Source organism: Myiozetetes cayanensis, unplaced genomic scaffold, assembly GCF_022539395.1.
Source record: "Myiozetetes cayanensis isolate MyiCay16 unplaced genomic scaffold, myiCay2020 scf9, whole genome shotgun sequence".
NCBI classification, from domain to species: Eukaryota; Metazoa; Chordata; class Aves; order Passeriformes; family Tyrannidae; genus Myiozetetes; species Myiozetetes cayanensis.
Genome location: NW_026088185.1, coordinates 15,341,450 through 15,358,822, shown reverse-complemented (window position 1 = coordinate 15,358,822; position 17,373 = coordinate 15,341,450). Strand labels below are relative to the sequence as shown.

Here is a 17,373-nt window from a genome sequence, read left to right as displayed (position 1 = left end):
TAAAGATGGGCTAAGATTGGGCTAGAAAAGTCCTTTTGTTCTTCTGTGAAGGACTCTGTGTAGGGAAGGCAGATGGGATGCCTTGTCAATCACAGAATCACAGAATATGCTGAGCTGGATCATTCCAGTCCAGCTTCTGACTCTGCACAGGACCATGCCCAAGAGTCACACCATGTGCCTGAGAGTATCATCAAAAGGCTTCTTAAACTCTTGTCAGGCTTCCCTGGGGAGCCTGTTCCAATGCTCAACCACCCTTTGGGGGAAGAACTTTTTTCTAATATCCAACCTAAATTTCCCCTGACACAACTTCAGCTGCTCCTCATGTGGCTTCCCTTCAAGGCCCTTCACCATCTTCTTTGCCCTCTGGACACTCTCAAATAGCTTAGTATCTTTCTTATATGGTGGTGCCCAAAACTGCCCACAGTATTCCAGGTGAGGCTGCCCCAGGTCAGAGCAGAGCGGGACAATCCCCTCCCTTGCCCACCTAGCGATGCTTTGCATGATGCCCTCCAGGACACGGTTGGCCCTCCTGGCTGCCAGGGCACTGCTGACTCATATTCAACTTGCCATCGACCAGGACCCCCAGGTCCCTTTCCCTGGCACTGCTTTCCAGCATCTCATTCTCCAGTCTGTACCTACATCCAGGGTTGCCCATCCCAGGTGCAGAATCTGGCACTTCCCCTTGTTGAACTTCATATGTATGGTTGGTGATTGCCCAGTCCTTTAATTTGTCGAAGTCTCTCTGCAGGGCCTCCCTGCCTTCAAGGGAGTCCACAGCTCCTCCCAGTTTTGTATTGTCTGCAAACTTGCTTAGTGTCCCTTCCAGTCCTGTGTCCAAGTCATTTATAAAGATGTTGAGGAGTGCAGGGCCTAAGATGGAGCCCTACAGAACCCCACTAGTGACAAGTCTCCAGTTCACTATTATCTTCTGTGCTCAACCTGTGAGCCAATGGCTTGGATGAGTCCCGTCAGGCCACGTAGATTTGTAGGAATCCAGGCTGAGCAGCAGATCCTGCACAATTTCAGGATCAACTTTTACAGGATTCTGGGCTAAGGGGTGCAGAACATTATAGGCCTGACCCCCCCCCAGGGGTAACCTTCAGCCCAAATGTGAATAAGGATTTTCATATACACAACTTGGCGACAGAAAGCAAGGTTTTTATTCAGGTGCTGACTCAGGCACAACGTATGCACTCGGAAATTAAATGTTTTTCATTTATTGACTGCCCAAAATAAGAACGTGCCAGGGCCACAGAAATGCTGGAAGTTCATAAGTATATTTGTGTGCCAAATACAGAAGTCCCCAATGCTGGTAGAGCAGGAAAATATCTCGGGTTTCTTCACTTGGATGTACAAAATTAGCGAATGCTTTCAGAACGTGGCAGTGTTACTGTACTTGTACTCCTGAGATCTGTGGCATGAGGATGATACAAACATCTGCTGCAGCATTTATGGTAGATTATAGGGTGTTAGAGTAGCAGAAGTGCCATGTAAACATATCAAATGAAACTATTCATTATCAAAATTAGAGCTAGGATCAGTTTGAGTATGATGTATGACCACATACTGAGTAAGAAAAATACAAATACATGTTGAATAAACAGTGCCAGCTGAGCTTCGTTATCTGTAGGAAAAATAGTATCCTGTCAAACAGTTATAAGACATATTAAGACAGGATTAAGCTAAATCAAAAATCAATGGCCAATTTTCATTTTAGAATTTCCTTAGCTTTTCCTTCACTTTAAAACCTTTTCAGTTCTGTTAATGTGTTTTGATTGAGTAAATACAGGGTTTTTCTGGTAGTTCAGTGTAATACGAATTGCATCCTGAATTAATGGCATCATTTCACATGCTTTCAATTCAAAGTCTGTATGTAATCAGACTTGATTTTTCAGCCCCCTCTAGAGTAAGAAGAAAGCTCTGACAGCCTTTCATTTTACCGTAGATAGCTGAGGTAATGTACTCCTCCTTTTGCCTTTTTATTGGACTTCCTGTTACTCTGAACCTTTAAGAATGTTTATGGAAGTATTGGAAAAAAACTAAATTGAGACATGATAGACATTAAATGTCTGTCTATCCAAAAATCTATCATGATAGACACGATAGACATTAAAGAAGTGTTCATGTTATAAAAACAGTCCTCAAGATGCTTTCACATGAAAACCCTACTTCAGAAAAAAAGCCAATTAAACTTACTGTTACCTGGCAACCAGGGATAATATTCATACCTAAGTGTAGCTTTAGAAGCTTTGTGGCTGATGTTTTACTTCTGTAACTGCAACAGGAGTCTCTGGAAGAAGTGCTACAAGGTTTTTAGCCAGTTGTATGTTCACCACTCTTGCAAGAGAATCAAATCATGTCGTTTAAATGAGGACGGACTGGCTCCTGCTGCCTCCCTTATACAGTGCTCTCTACTAACCCTGTTTTCTTTACAGTTTTGTATCTTCTTACACTTGTGCTTTCCCTCTTGGGTCCTTGAACTGCTCCGTGTTCCTATATCTATAATCTCACTTCTGTCTGCAATTTTAATTTTATTACAATTTTATTATTTTACACAATTCTCACAATTTAGTGAGTTTCTCAGTAGTCTAAGCCAAAACACATGCAGCTCAAACCTAGCCCTGGGGTAGGTTATGCAAGTGCTGTGAAAGGCAATACCATTCATCTCAGCAGACCTACCAGAGTTCATGAATGTGTAATTCCAGCGGTCTCCCGGACCGTGTCTGGGCTGCTTTGCTGGTTGCAGGTAAAACACTAGAATTCAGCTGCAGCAAGGACCCAACAAACAGCAATAAATCAATCTCTCCTAATGGAGAGCTAAGGGTTGGGGAACTTAAGTCTTCTGTTTCTATGACTGTAAATTTTGATTTCAGACAGTGGCATTGAACTGCCAAGAAAAGGGCAACCATTTCCCTATCAGTTTACACTTGTAATTCATTATTCATCATGCAGAACTAGAGAGCTTAATTGAAGGTCTTTGAGAGAAGTCTCAAGCAATACACCACAGCAGTTTTATAGCTAAGATGCTGCTGATTCTTTCCAAATGAAATATAACTCAATCTAAAAAAAAGCAGTTTGACAGCTTTTTTTTTTATTTATTTATTTTAAGCATGTTAATTTGTTTGAAAGAAAATTATAAAAAGAATTGAACATGGGCTTGATGTCTGGAAGTTACACATGATACAAAACTTTTTATTATTATCATTACTAATGTCATAATATGTTTGCTGCTGCAACCAAAAACTTTGTTAAACAGGTTGGTGATGGAGGAAGACTAGTTCCAGTGCCCAGCCTCAGTGAAGCTGATAAATACCAGCCTCTGAGCCTTGTGATTAAAAAAAGAAAATGCTTGCTTTCAAAAAAGTCTAAATTTGCTTCAACACCTTTCACATTAAAAGACATTCTTGAAGGGGAGAAAGAAATTTCTGCAGGTAAGACTTTTATCATTCTTTAAAGTGGAAAAATGCATGTTTTCTAGTAAATACAGAACTGTAGACATAGTTTAAACTGTGCAGGTAGTATGATGGTTCTTTAATAAATGGATAATTTTTCTTGCTTAGTTATGTAATAAATAGGAAGAAAAGGACTTTTTGGAAAAATAATTAAAAAAGAGAAAATTAATTATACTAAAAAGCCTTGTTATTTTGTTAACTAGTATGAAACAAATTCAGTTAAGCCTTGTTTTTTCACAAACCACAAATTTCTGATAGTTGTACTGATCTGTGTTGATTAATTGCTACTTAAAATTTGATTTTAATGTACACCTTTCTCTGTATATTCACTTTTAAGTGTGTAAGAATGGCCTCAGTTTTACAGCTGTTCCATGCTAGTAGTCCCTTATACTGAACTGGGCTCTGCACAGGCAGAAGCATTTGACAAGAGCTATCTGTCTGATGTAATTGGATTTCTGTGAGATTTTTTCCACATTTGTAATCTCTTTGGTGTATTTAAAGAGCTTAACTGTGTTTAAATTGCCTTTGTTATGCAATAACATTAATTTTTGAGGAGATTCTGTGAGAATTAGGAGGTTAAAAACTGAACTATGCCGGCTATATTTCCCTGTATCTTCCTTTGAAAAGTGTATAATTCTTGTCTACATGCTATGTTTTCCCAAAATAGTTTAATAGCTTTATTTTTTGAGAAGATGTCCATTTTGACAAAAATATTGATGCTACTAATTGCATAAGAAATGCATTAATTAAAAACTCTATTAAGACAAACCATTATGAGCACAAAAGACAGAAGTAACTGCTGACCCCACGAAGTGGGGATTCCAGGATTCAAGCATAATGGAAAAAATTGTAATCCCACTAATCCTACTAATCTTACATTCAGGAAAATTCAATTGGCTTGCCCTGAATGAAAAAAAATCTCATTAAAAAGTCATAGAAAAAGGTTGCAAAATATAATTAAAAAATCTAGCAAAAGCTTACTAGTCTTTTCTGTGAAGGTTAAACGTCATGTGCAGAAAGTATTGTCCTTTAACGTAAGCAAAGAGCTTTGTAGTTGAATTTCCTTTTTTATGGGACAAAGACAAGTGTTTGTAATCTTTTTATAATTATGAAAAATATATGACTTTTATTTTTTGTTAAAAATAAAGAGAAATAGGATTTATAGTAGCTGACTTCATAATGTCAGTTTATCCTAAAGCTTCAAAGAATTAAAACCAAAAAAAGGAGTAAAACCCAGATTCCTAAATATATTTGGAAGTCTAATCCCTGTGTTCATTTTAAATTGGCAGTCAATGCATTTCCTATTAGCGTAACAGAAATGTATTTAAATTTATAAAGACAGCAATATAGAAATGCTCTAGTACCTAACTTTTTATTGTACAGTAATTTAAGGCAAAATTCAAGTAAGAACTAATCTATTTTTTTCCTTAAAAATAAACTGACATCGTCCCTGGAATCATTAGGCATATGTGGAAGGTGTGTTAAGTCTTTTTACATGTGACATGTCAGGTAAAAGGCAGAGTTAATGTCACTGGCACACCCACGTCTCATTTACGTATTGCAAAAATGAAGAAACATTAGTGTCCTTTGTACTGCGTCTAAATTTAATTCAGAATTCCCTAATATTTTTTACACACAATGGCTTTCACTTTATTCATAGTTTTAATATTCTGTGTGGCTTCTGCTGAGTCATTTTGGGTTTCAGAGCCTCTGTTATTAAAGCCACAACACAGGACATACATAGTTTGTGTGTACCTACAGCATAGCTACAGGTAGAAGTGCTTTAGGAGAATAATAGTAAGCACAGAAATTTAGGAATAGCCCTAATCACTATTTCATGGCCAGGACGTATCACATGCAGGAGCAAGGGCACAACTCTGCCAGAGAGAGGCACAGAAACCCTCTGACTCCTGTGTACTCTCTTTCCATCAGTCATCATCAGCAACACCAATAAGTGCCCAATGTGGCTCTGAATTTCACATCAAAATGGTTAAGCTCAGTAGGAATGGTACCATTTATTCTTGCTCTGTGGAAATACTGTGTTCAGACTTTTCATCACCCAGCAATTTTCTTCTTTTACTCAGGTGTCTCATCTTACCAGTTGCTCAACTATGAAGACAAATCCGATGTTTCGCTTAATGGTAGAAGAGGAAATCAGATAATGAATGATGTTGGTTTTGATGTTGCTGGATCAGATTCCGTTGCCTTTAAAGCTTCATTTGGCATAGTGACCAAACACGAGGTCGAAGTACCAAGATTACTTAAAGAACTTTCTACAAGGTTATAGTATATATTTTGATTTCTGGTTTCAAAATTATATTTAATACTTTTAGGTTGAAAGGCTGAAATGCCTAGGTTTTGATTATTTTTATTCAACCAATAGGTTCTTAGGTTGGATCACTGGGATTAGACATATGACCTTCTGTATAGTACAGACTGTACACATTTTCTGAATTCTTGTTTGAACTACAGTGCATCTCGCAGAAAAAAGTACAGATTCAGAGTATCTATGTTATATCATAGTATTGAAAATTTGAAATTTACTTTGAATGACAGTACCCAGCTCCAGGTTTCAGAAACAGGATTTCTTTGCCTTTAATGAACTGGAGAGCCATATATATTAGTGTCAATGTTGGTACTTTGAGGTTTTATGAAGTAATTACACAGCCTTTTCTTTGAAAACCAAAATAGGTTTATCTACTTCAATTTTTCATAATCTTCTGTGACTTTTCTCTAAATCCAGTCTTGTTTTACCAGCAGTCTTGTGGAGCTGTGGACACTGAAAATGAACTTGGTGTTCCTGTGGTGCTAGCACAAATATTAAATGTAGAAATATGATGAGACTAATTCTAGGTGTAATTCTTTATTTTATATTTCGAAGATTGTCCCTTCGTCACAATATCATCCCAGTGAATCTCAGTGTTGCATCCCAGTAAATTATTTACTATGCATGATGGAACTTTTGGCATTTTCAAACATATATTGTTTCCCTGTAGTTATTTACTAAGCAGTACATTTTATTTTGTATCTATAACCTCTCTTGTTCTGTACCTACCTTTTCCTGTTTATTTTTAACCTTCAAACATTATCATTAATAACTGGGAGTGGGGGAAAAGGATCTAGATAAAAAGATTCAGTCTTATAAAACTAACAACCAATGCTTGTTTCATGATTGTTCAATGTTTTTAAGTGATATAGAGTGGGTTTTTTTTTTCAGTTATAGGCACTAAAATCAGTCAGATGGACCAACTTTGAACTTTCCAGAATGTCCCAGACATTGTCTCTAACATTTGTACATTATTGGCTTTCCTTGAATTTCTTAGTGCTTCTGTTCCCAAACACTGAAAGCCAATATTAAGTTTCCAGAGATCTCCTCAGCCAGTTGTTTTGCTGCTATGAAACAGGCATTATGGTGATCTATTTACTCATTCAAAGTTACTAATTCTATGAGCTGCTTTGTAAATTGATAATCAGATCTGAATTTCCTTCCTGCCTCCCTCTTTTTTTTAGGAAAATAAACTTTGATCATTGTCTAGTCCATCAATTAAGAAAAAGTAGGATGGAAATTTTATGTGTGGTCATGGAAAGTATTCGAACTACAAGGCAGTGCTCATTAACTGTCCATACTGGAATGCGTGGAGAGACAATGAGGGTAAATATGTTTGACAAAGTTCTGTTACTTATATGATCAAGCATAAAAAGCTCATTTTTATAAATTTTATGGTTGGATTTAATTGCATTTTATTGCGTAAGCTCAGAAAAAAAATCCAAAGTAAATCAATATTACTGTATTGATGTAAAGTGATTTAAAAGTTGGTCTTTTGTTAGCAATGCTTATGTGACTGAGGGATGGGGAATGCATGAAGGGATGTCTAGACAATGAACCATTGCTTGGGGTGAAGCCTCAGCAAAAATGTGGAATTTACATCTTCTTAGCTTGACTTTCCAATAAATGTATAACCTATCTTTCATTATTATAATAATCTTTTATAACATATTGGAACTTCAGGTTGTTATTATTTTGAGGGTTGGCATCTTACTCCATGTCTTATGTCCTTCCTCCCTCTCCCCCTCTTTGCATTTGAGTAATTGAACATACAAATCTTCTGACTTTGCCCATTACTAGTATTTTTAAATCATTCACGTAATTTTCAATGAGTGATGCAAGTTAAGTTGCTATCTCTGTATCAAACTTTATTAAAATACAAACACGTTAATAGAAAACTCTTTAACTATTTGATCTTCAGTTTCAAAGCTTCCTCCTGGCATTATAACTCTCAATATATGCATTTTGAGATGCTATTTTGTTTATTTTTTTCATTGAAAATTGTAACTGTTTTTTCTTTTGATGCTTCTCTAAATTATAGTTTCACATTATTGAAGATCAGAATTCTAAAGGGCGGGACAAAGCCATTGTTTTTCCTGCACATACAACTATTGCTTTTAGTGTATTTGAACTCTATATTCATTTGGATGGTAATTTTGGTGAGTGATGTGAATTACTACCATTTTTTAAATGGCAGTAAATCTTAAATTTTAAAATTTAAGATTTTAAAATAGTTTTACTACTCCTGATATACAAAGCCCTGATCCCATACAATGGTACGCTTTAATGTTATGTGCATAAGTATTCTGACCTTCTAAGAGAAAAAATGCTTGGAAAGATAAACAAGGCAGGTGCTAGAAAACAGTTTGCTGTGGAAATATTTTTTAACAGTTTGTATGATTTTGTATTTCTTTTTAATCCTGCAGTTGTATTTAAAAAAAAATCACCTACTTATATTTCTAGCCTTTAAGGAACAGGCTTATGAGACTATCTGATCAGTTTTGCATAAAGTAGGCAAATAAAAAGACCAAAGTAAACAAAAAAGTGTACAAAACTTCTAAACTAAGCTAACATTTTTTTTTCTATTGGGTCTTTAATTTCAATCTGATACTGATCATTACCACATATGGATATCTGAAGATATTTAGGAGGAAATAATCATGGTTATTGGAAACTAATAAAAAAAATTGCATAGCTTATATTTCACTTTAAAGGTTTTCTTTCAAGTTATGGATAGAATCATAGATGTTTTTTATTTTTATTTACAAAAAGGTTTTAATACTTGATTGGAAGAGGTGACTATAGAACTCACAGCCTTGCTTATTATTCTTCATTTTTATTTTCAAATAAGACCACAGAAATGCTTCTCCTTCAGAATTAGGGCTTCCATTCATATGATACTGACTTAGTCCCTTAACAAAGCCATAATTTGTGTGTGAACCAAAGCAAGCTCTGATGATGTTATTTGAAAGCCTCCAACATTTAAAAATTCCCATTGAAACAGTGTCACTTGATTCTATGAGCTATTAAAGTGTGCAGATTTGTATTAAAAAGTTTTACTAACCATTAAAAAAATAAGCAAAGCTGAATTTAATAACTGTTAGCTTTACTGATGAGAAAATATTAAATTCTGTTGTGCCATTCTGGGGTTTATATTTTGTTCTTTTAAAAATACAGTTTTCATTTTTACAGAACTCTGTGTGACTCCAATTGCAAAAGGAGGATTTGAAAAAGAGAAATCTGGACCATCTTCACTGACCAAACTAAGGAGATTAAAGAATAATCTCTTTCATCGAAGTATGACTTCATATATATATATATAATGTCTTATTTAATGCATGAAAAATGTATTTTTGTTTCTTTAATTTCAATGCAAGATGAATGTTTAAAGAAAGAAATTTTGACAGGAAACGTACCTCTCAATTTCTAGTGTATTGACATGATTGTGAAGTTATTAAAATTTGTATTTGAGAATCTGGCTCGTTCGGAAATAACAAATCTATGGTATTGCTGTTCATTAAAATTGTAAAGATCCTAAAGTAAAAATTATGGCTGTTGATAAACTGGTATGGAATAACTATACAACTAACTTCAGTTAACATTGAACCTATTTCCTATGCTTGCCATTTACAGCTCATGTTATGCAATACAAGTTATAATCTATACTAATATTTGAGGGCAAATGCTGTAAGTTTAAATACCAAACAATATGAATTTAAATATTTGAATGTACTCCTTAGGCTGTATGTTCACATGGCAGGGACATGGGCAAGATACCATCATAGTTCTCTTTACTCATTCTGATATGAACACAACATGCAACAAAACTGAGTATTACTGTATGCAGCTGTATTTTCTTCAGACCAAGATCTTACACTTTTAGTACTCCTTGGTCCAAGTCCTGTGGAAATCTGCAAATCTGACTTTGAAGATAAATGCTGAGCATAAACATGTCTGTCTAAAGGCTGCTCTGTATAGGTCTCCTTGCTCCATTGTATCCCCTTCTCAATCAGAGGACTTCTATGGACCAAGCCTTCAGTGCTGCTCCAGTTGACACTAAGGGAAAAAATCTTCAGTGGGTATGACACATCTCAGTAGCTGTAGCTGCCTAAAAGTTTGTCAATCTAAACTAGTCAATTGCTGAAAAGAGAAAGAAAAGGTAGGGTATTTGGGTGCTTAGAAATCTGCTAGGAGGTCAACAGGGAGTCCTCCAAGTTTTCTAAACCTGTTAAGTATTAGTGGGATTGTTTTGTAAATAACAGGAAAGAAAAGTGAATTTACAATGTTTAGAATATAAAACTAGAAATGCAAAAAATAAAAGCAGGGAAGTACACAGCTGTGGTTTGACTTTGCACCAATTTCTCAGAAGCTTGCCTCATGCCTATCTTTTAGGTGTATTTCTAAAAATATAATTATATAGGTCATATAAAAACATTCTGGCTTATGTCAGTGTCTTATGTGAAGTTACAGAAAAATTTTCAACGCACAGGGTTTTTGATGGGAAATAATTTATATGACATGCCTAGAATGGTTTCATGAATCACTTGTTTCTATAATTAGGCTGATGCTGTTTTCTAAACAACATTTCATAATGTAGTGACAAATCATTGCTTCTTTTTCTTATGCATTCTTTTTCAGATAAAGGAGTAGTGGAAATCATTGCTAACTCTGATCCTTACTTGGAGGACCTTTTTACTGATTATTATGATAAAGCTGCGAGCATGACCGATCTCTCTACAAGCTATCTCAGAGATGGTTCTCATATCCGAATTAATTTACTTAACAACAACATCCCCAAAGGTCCTTGTGTCCTCTGTGGAATGGGAAGTTCTAAAAGGGAGACAGTCTATGGATGCCTGGAGTGTTCTTTTAATGGACAGAAGTACGTACGACTGCATGCTGTGCCCTGTTTTGACCTCTGGCACAAGAGACTAAAGTAACTGAGCTAGGTAAGTGCCTATTGTCACTGACACAGGCATAACTGTGCCACAGACTTTTCAGACTTAGTAACTATGACTCAAATTGTGAAATGCAAAACAGTGAAAGTGCAAAACATTTTATTACACTCTTCAAATTCTTTGCTTTGGTCAATGACCTTTTACTTTAAAACACACTCATGCATTCCCTGACATTCGTTTTTTTTCTTTCTAGAGCCTTTTCATAATGAAAAATTTACTTCTAAACTGTATTTTCATAATGTCAAAATATATGCTAAGTTACTTTAAGTTGTTTACACAAACTTGTTGTTAAACCCCCAAAATGTTGCATTTCTCTACACTGGCACATGATGGCTAAATTAGAATGTTTGTTAATAATTTAGTGTACTCATGAATGATTAATTGAAGTATCAGATTAAAAAAAAGCTAAAGCTTAGCTCAGTCCAATGTTCCCTTTACAAAAGGGAACAACAGAAACTACGGATAGGAGTTTCATATTAGGATGCCTTTGCCGTATGTCAAGTTTGTTTAAGTCCCTAAAAAGGAACCAGCCAGTCCATCTTCTACATTTGGATTTTATGTCACAGCTGCTCTTGACTTCCTTTTATGTGTTCAGAAAAAAATTGCTTAGCAGAGGATGTTATGTAAACTTATGAAAATAGCAGAACTGCAAAATCCAACGAGACTTCAGGGGTGAAGGTCTTTAGCTGGCATTTCTCAACCACAGAAAATTAAGCCTGTTGAGAACAGGAACACGGGAGGGCACCACAGAGTTTTGTCCAGGTCTGGGACTGGGCATGCTCTTTGGTAGGGTACTGTTGAACCTCTCACCATGCTGTTTTAAACTGGCAAAGAAGAAAACATTTTTTTACCTTTTAAAGTTATTTTAAGGATAAGCCAGGTATGGAAGATTTTTCCACTGTGCTGCCACTATCACTGTGTACAACTGATTATTACATGTTGAAATGAATACAAGCCATTGCTTTTCATGTGAGAAGAGTAAAGCATGTTACACAAGTGTTGTAGACATAAGCAAAACAGTTAATGGATAGATCCAAGTACTTTTTATTAACTATTGCTACTTCTTTATATTTTTCCAGGGGGGAAACCAGAATGATGCCCAAATAATTATTTATGTTCATATGTAGTATCTCCCATCATCTTCAATCTCATCTAAGGAAATTATGATAGTGTAGATTTTTAATTTGGTGCTGCTGAATAAACTTGATAACAATAATTTTACTAAATCAAAGTTTAAAAACTCACTTAAAACAGTGCTTTCTCATCAACACCAAATTATTCATGCTAATATTATATCAGAGGTTATTTTAAATTGCTTTAAAAACATTTGTGTTCTTACCTTCACATTCCATAGTCAGTGTTCATTTATTTTAAGGCCTTTTATAGTTAATTGCTGTAAATGGCTGTTCCTTGAGAAGTTGGCCTAGGAGCCTGCATGGATCTAACTGAGCTACATTCCTGGGCTTCTGTTTTCCCTTTTTATTTAACAGGGGATTGAGAAGTGTTCATCAGTTATGTTCTAGCTATGTCAGCAGTTACTGGATCCATTTTTACGTGCTCAAGAGGACAGAAATAATTATTTTCATCAGTATTTCACACAATGAGAAAGACTATTGAACAATACTGTAGATCAGAACATGATGCAAGAACTACTACTAATAATTTTTTGATTTTATTTCTTTCTTTTGAAATATGTAACAATTTTATTAGCTGAATGTTAAAAATAAGATTTTTACAGTCACCTTAAGAGATATAAAAAGATGCCACTATGAAAAAAATACAAAAAGTTCTGTGACAAAGTATTATTATTCAGAATTCAGTGTCCAGAAAACAGCCAAAGATTTTTTAAGTATTTAGAGTTCATCGTGCTGGTAGACATTGTACTCCTTTGCTGATATGAAGCCATCTCCATCATGGTCATTCTTCTTAAATATGTCAGCTAAGATTTCATCGTGGGCTGAGGGATGACGTTTTTTGCCATCTCTTGCAAATTCTTCTTTCAAATACTGGCTTATCTAGAAAAAAATAAAAATCACAACAGTTGGAGGTTTTTCTGCCAGTACTCAACAGCTATCTTTGATGACACTTGGGGTACACACCTAAGTTATTGTGACTCCAGTGCAGACACATCTATAGTTTGTCTACAGGAATCTGAGACATGTTAATGTATTGAAGCAAATTTCAGCATTGCACAGTGTAGCTTGTGTAAGCACACAGAAGCCTCAGATGATCAACTGCAGCAGAGGCAGCTCATGTAAAAACTCATGAAACCATACCTATACTATTATAAATTATTTATTTCAAATTATTTACATAAAAATTCAAATTTATTAAAAAAATATTACCTCAAGTGCAGAGAGTTTCTTGTCACTGTCCTTGTCTATTTGATTAAATGCTTCAACACTACGAGGTCCCTTATTTACTGCATAAAGTTCAATCTCAAAGATCAGTGTTGCATTGGGTGGAATCTTGCTTTGTGCTATTAATAAAATAAAAAAAAGCATTTAAGAAATCAGGCTCTATGATCAGAGACACACATGATAAATTCACATGTAAACGTTTTACTTTTTTATTAGAAAAGGCTATGTTAATATTCAGATTAAACTTTAAATATTGTACATCTACACAGGAAGATTGTTCCATTGTGTTAGATAAATGATTTCGAGAGGAACTTGCTAACCATGTACTTCCCTGAAACAAAATTATATCACTTATATCAATTCAGATACTTTAGAGATTAACAAAAGGGTAATCATGAAAATTATTTCTAGAGTTCTCACTCTTTCACATCCTGTCATATGACAGTGCCTATTAAGAGACTGATTGTAAGATGTATGTCTTTATTCAATATCTGCAATCTGATTTCAAATATTAATAATTTCAATCTGATTTCAAATATTGGTAAAAGACCAATGCTCGGATGTACATTCTTTCTGAAGAAACAAACAGGTAACATCATGTTTTACCCACCTGCTATGAATTATACCTATGCTGAAAGAATTTTGATGTAAAAAAATTGTTTAAAGTGTACATTTCAGAAAGAAGTAATAGAATGGAAGTCATCTGATTCACAAAAAAACAAAGCCAAAACCAAAACAAAACAAAGCAAAAAAACCCACAACCCCCCCAAACTACTGGAATATTTTGTCTGGTCTTTGAATTAAAAAAGAAACCCTATTAAACTTCATTATTCCTGAATCAAAACTTTTTCAGACAGCTGATGTAAAAACAGCACTGCCTATAAACACAGGTCAATGTATCATGCACATCAGAAAAAGGAAACTGAAAAGAGACAGCAACAAACTAATGAGGTCTAAAAGTTGTGCCAAAAGAGCATTAAAAAGTCATGCAGTGTAAAATTAAAATGTAAACATGCAAGATGCTTCTATTCATAGCCAAAGCCAGTGAGCATGACATTGTAACCTTGGAATTTTGACAGAATTTTGAGCTTGTGCCCATTCTTTAGAAACTGAAGGATGTACTTCGTTTATAAACAGAAGGTTAACAAAACTATTATGCTATTCATCTAAAATAGCCATAGTAAAACCGACAAGTTTCAGAGTTCAAAAGATTTTAACCTTCCAAGCTTTAGAAAAGTAGAAATTTTAAATACATATGAACATAGATCATGGTTTAAATGCTACTTACGAAAGATAGATACAATACTAGAATTCAATGCCAGTAGTTTCCAAATATACATACCAACAAAGGAAAGACATGTAAAGATTTAGAAAGCCACATGCATCTTTTTTAATTCAAGATTAGGCAGGCATCTTCCCCAGCATGCAGGAATACGCTGAGACAGAGGACAGGTGTGCTGTAGGAAAGTAATACTTTCTTGAAGTGCTACCTGGAATAAACAGTTAACACTATTATTAGAGGTAAAGAACATCTTTTATTTGTATCAGTGTTTTTTCTTTTTGTATGAAATTGTATGAAAAACAAAACTGGTGCATTGAATTCTGACATATCACTACCAACTTATTATAGATCAGGAGCTACTTTTTCACAGAAACCACTACATTTATGTCAGAGCTGAATTTAGCTACATTTGAGTGCTGAAACACTGCATAAACTCAGACTGGAACTTTTTTAAAAGTGATCTGCACACTGAATTATCTCCTATTCAAATCGGATTTCATGCATTGCACTGTTGCAATTACTGTGTAATATGATGATGATATCCATTAACTACCCAGAGGGTAAGCAGTATTTTAAGCAAATTATTTCTACTTCTGTTATCTGCACTGCATTACATTCCATTTTAGTCAGAAGATGCAAACTGTCATTAAAAGGCTAAGCAGGTGAAAATGAAATCATAGAAATTAAACATGACTAGAATTTAATAGATTAAGACAAAAAATGCTGATATGGATCACAAAGATCTTCCTTTTGCTGTCAATTTTTCGTATCGTGGCAATACTTGGAAAAAAGCACTGGGTGCTGTGTACTGAGTTCTAATGCAAACTACAAGGCCTGGGTGCGGGTCCATGACAAGGACTTAAACTGCACAGGAATGAGCAGGATTGGGCTGCACAGCTGCAGTGCCTCCAAAAATAACAGGAGCACCAATTCTTACACACACTTACAATACTGCATGTTTGAAAGGGTAAAACAAAGAAAAGACAAAGTTTAGTGTTTAAATGTCTTTTTTACCGTATCCTTGCTGTCCATATGCTAGTGATGGAGGAATCGTCACTTTCCGTTTTTCTCCAGGACACATATTCATCATAGCAATATCTAACCCTTTTATGACTTGTCCAACACCCAGAACGAACCACTTTGGATGACCTTCATTGTGCGTCCGACTATTAGAAAGAATCGTGCATCAGTAACAGTAAATTTAGTATCTTTTTTACGTAAATATAAATTGCAGTCAGTAAAAACACAGATTAGATTATTTGCACACAAGAATGTTTAGAGTGCAAGAATACGAAGTATTAACACTTCTGCTACATTTATAATTAATTTAAGGTTAAATGTGATATGTGTAGAGGAAACCTCCTTTTGGAGTAAAAAACCCCTTTGTTTTTTAACTTCTAACAAAAACGTCTGAACTTCCTGATCATGTACACTGCATGCCAGAAACAAGGTGCCACTGCAGGAAGTCTGCAAGAAGAGGAGTGCTGGGACCAGTGAAAATGTCTTCAGCAGTTCACATCACTGCAGGAGGGGGTGGGACCGACAATGCAGGTGTGTGTTGGGGGAACCTGGGAATCTGTGTGCTCACCTACTACTCTGTTCAGTGGAGGTATTCAATGCTTGAGGGAGCTTCTGGTCATACAAGGTATGCCCAGTATGGGAGCTCCACTGAACGGCAACTAAGAAGAATGCAGCTCAAAAGCCAGAGAGCAACACTGTATGAACCATAACCAGTCACTTCAACTGGCAAAAAAATGCAAGTTAAATGGTACTGTTAAATGTAGAATTATACTAATTTTATTTTCTTAAATTATGCAAGTGGGGGGAGTGAATCAAGATTTTGTAATAAGCTAAGCTGTCTGATCTGTCCAAATGTGGGTAAGGAGTGAGCCAGGTACCTAAAAGAAAGAAAATACTCTCCCCTCCATAGTTCTACATGGGAGAGTCCTGATGCACTAGTAGGATGGACTGCCATTGAAAGCAAGGCACTGTAAAAGTAAGAGCTTTTGCACAAGTTTCTGTGCAAAGCAAGCTAAACCAAACAGAAACAGCCTGAAGACAAATGTATAGGGTAAAAACTTAAGTGCTAACAGTGGGGCAAAAATGGGTGGCAGAACAAATCAAGAAGGGAAGCAGAGACAGGCTGCAAACCAGTAGTGTAATAATGTGGCTGCCCTGTAGAGTGCCAACTATGGGGAAGTGCATGCTGTATTCAAGTTTCTGTCTAAAACTGTCAGTCTCTACCAGGAGCTCCTCCTCCCAAACCGGGTTTTTCTGCACAAATTGCAGCACAGAACATGGCAGGTGATAACATGGTGGGGTTTTTTTCACCCTGCCAAAGGGGTTCTCCATGTGAGGTATGGACTGCAGACTCTGTGCGTCCTTCACATCGGGCTCCATCGCTGGGATTTCCATCTCGTCTCTGCGCCTCACGATCCGAGGGAAATCCTGCATCCTTCAACACTCGGATGAGAAAAAATAAAGGCGAGGGGCATCCTTCAACACTCGGATGAGAAAAAATAAAGGCGGGGTGGGGGGGAACACTAATGCTGATGTGGTCCGTGTGGGGCCCAAGCTGTACGCACGATGGGAGCGCAGTGAGTCCCGCTGCTCCTTGCGGGGAACCGGCTGGGCCACGTACACAGCCGGGCAGGGCCCCCCGCCCCGCCCCTGGCCCGGTGCCGCGGGGGCCCACCTGCAATAAAACTTGGATCCGTCGCTGGCCAGGAATCCGTCATAGTGCGCGTTCAGGAGATCGCCCTTCTTGCTCTTCGGGCTGCAGGTCTCGGGGAGGTGCAGCACCTCTATCTGAACCTGCTCCGCCGCCGCCGTGCCGCCCTCGGCCCGCGCCGGGGCCGCCAGCAGCGCCAGCGGCAGCAGCAGCAGAGTCAGCCCGCGGCTCATGTCGCTGCGAGGCGGCCGCCGGCGTGGCACTGTCCCCGCCGCGCCGAGGGGCGGGGGCCGAGCCTGCGCCGCCGCTCTGCCTCGGCCGGCC

At 36.7% G+C, this 17,373-nt stretch overlaps 2 protein-coding genes across 2 annotated transcripts; one reads left to right on the top strand and one right to left on the bottom strand.

Moving 5' to 3' along the window:
• The first annotated feature begins 1,970 nt into the window (after nt 1–1,970).
• Nucleotides 1,971–13,216, top strand: PJVK (pejvakin). Its single transcript, XM_050340006.1, has 6 exons — nt 1,971–3,431; nt 5,537–5,732; nt 6,963–7,104; nt 7,820–7,937; nt 8,971–9,075; nt 10,417–13,216. The coding sequence occupies exons 1-6, from the start codon at nt 3,221–3,223 to the stop codon at nt 10,716–10,718; spliced, it is 1,074 nt and encodes a 357-aa protein (XP_050195963.1). The 5' UTR covers nt 1,971–3,220; the 3' UTR covers nt 10,719–13,216.
• FKBP7 (FKBP prolyl isomerase 7) lies at nt 12,590–17,309 on the bottom strand. The gene is made up of 4 exons (XM_050340007.1): nt 17,074–17,309; nt 15,393–15,544; nt 13,082–13,215; nt 12,590–12,751 (listed from the first exon to the last, which is right to left on the bottom strand). Exons 1-4 carry the CDS (start codon nt 17,280–17,282, stop codon nt 12,590–12,592), a joined length of 657 nt encoding a protein of 218 aa, XP_050195964.1. The 5' UTR covers nt 17,283–17,309.
• Between the last annotated feature and the right edge of the window lie 64 nt (nt 17,310–17,373).

Excerpts from the sequence above, each read along its gene's own strand:
- PJVK (XM_050340006.1), top strand. The coding sequence starts at position 3,221 with ATGTTTGCTGCTGCAACCAAAAACTTTGTTAAACAGGTTGGTGATGGA. Across the intron at positions 5,733-6,962 it reads CTTAAAGAACTTTCTACAAG|GAAAATAAACTTTGATCATT; the intron begins GTTATAGTATAT and ends TCTTTTTTTTAG. Across the intron at positions 7,938-8,970 it reads TCATTTGGATGGTAATTTTG|AACTCTGTGTGACTCCAATT; the intron begins GTGAGTGATGTG and ends TCATTTTTACAG.
- FKBP7 (XM_050340007.1), bottom strand. The coding sequence starts at position 17,282 with ATGAGCCGCGGGCTGACTCTGCTGCTGCTGCCGCTGGCGCTGCTGGCG. Across the intron at positions 13,216-15,392 it reads ATATGGACAGCAAGGATACG|CACAAAGCAAGATTCCACCC; the intron begins GTAAAAAAGACA and ends TTTTATTAATAG. Across the intron at positions 12,752-13,081 it reads AGAAACTCTCTGCACTTGAG|ATAAGCCAGTATTTGAAAGA; the intron begins GTAATATTTTTT and ends ATTTTTTTCTAG.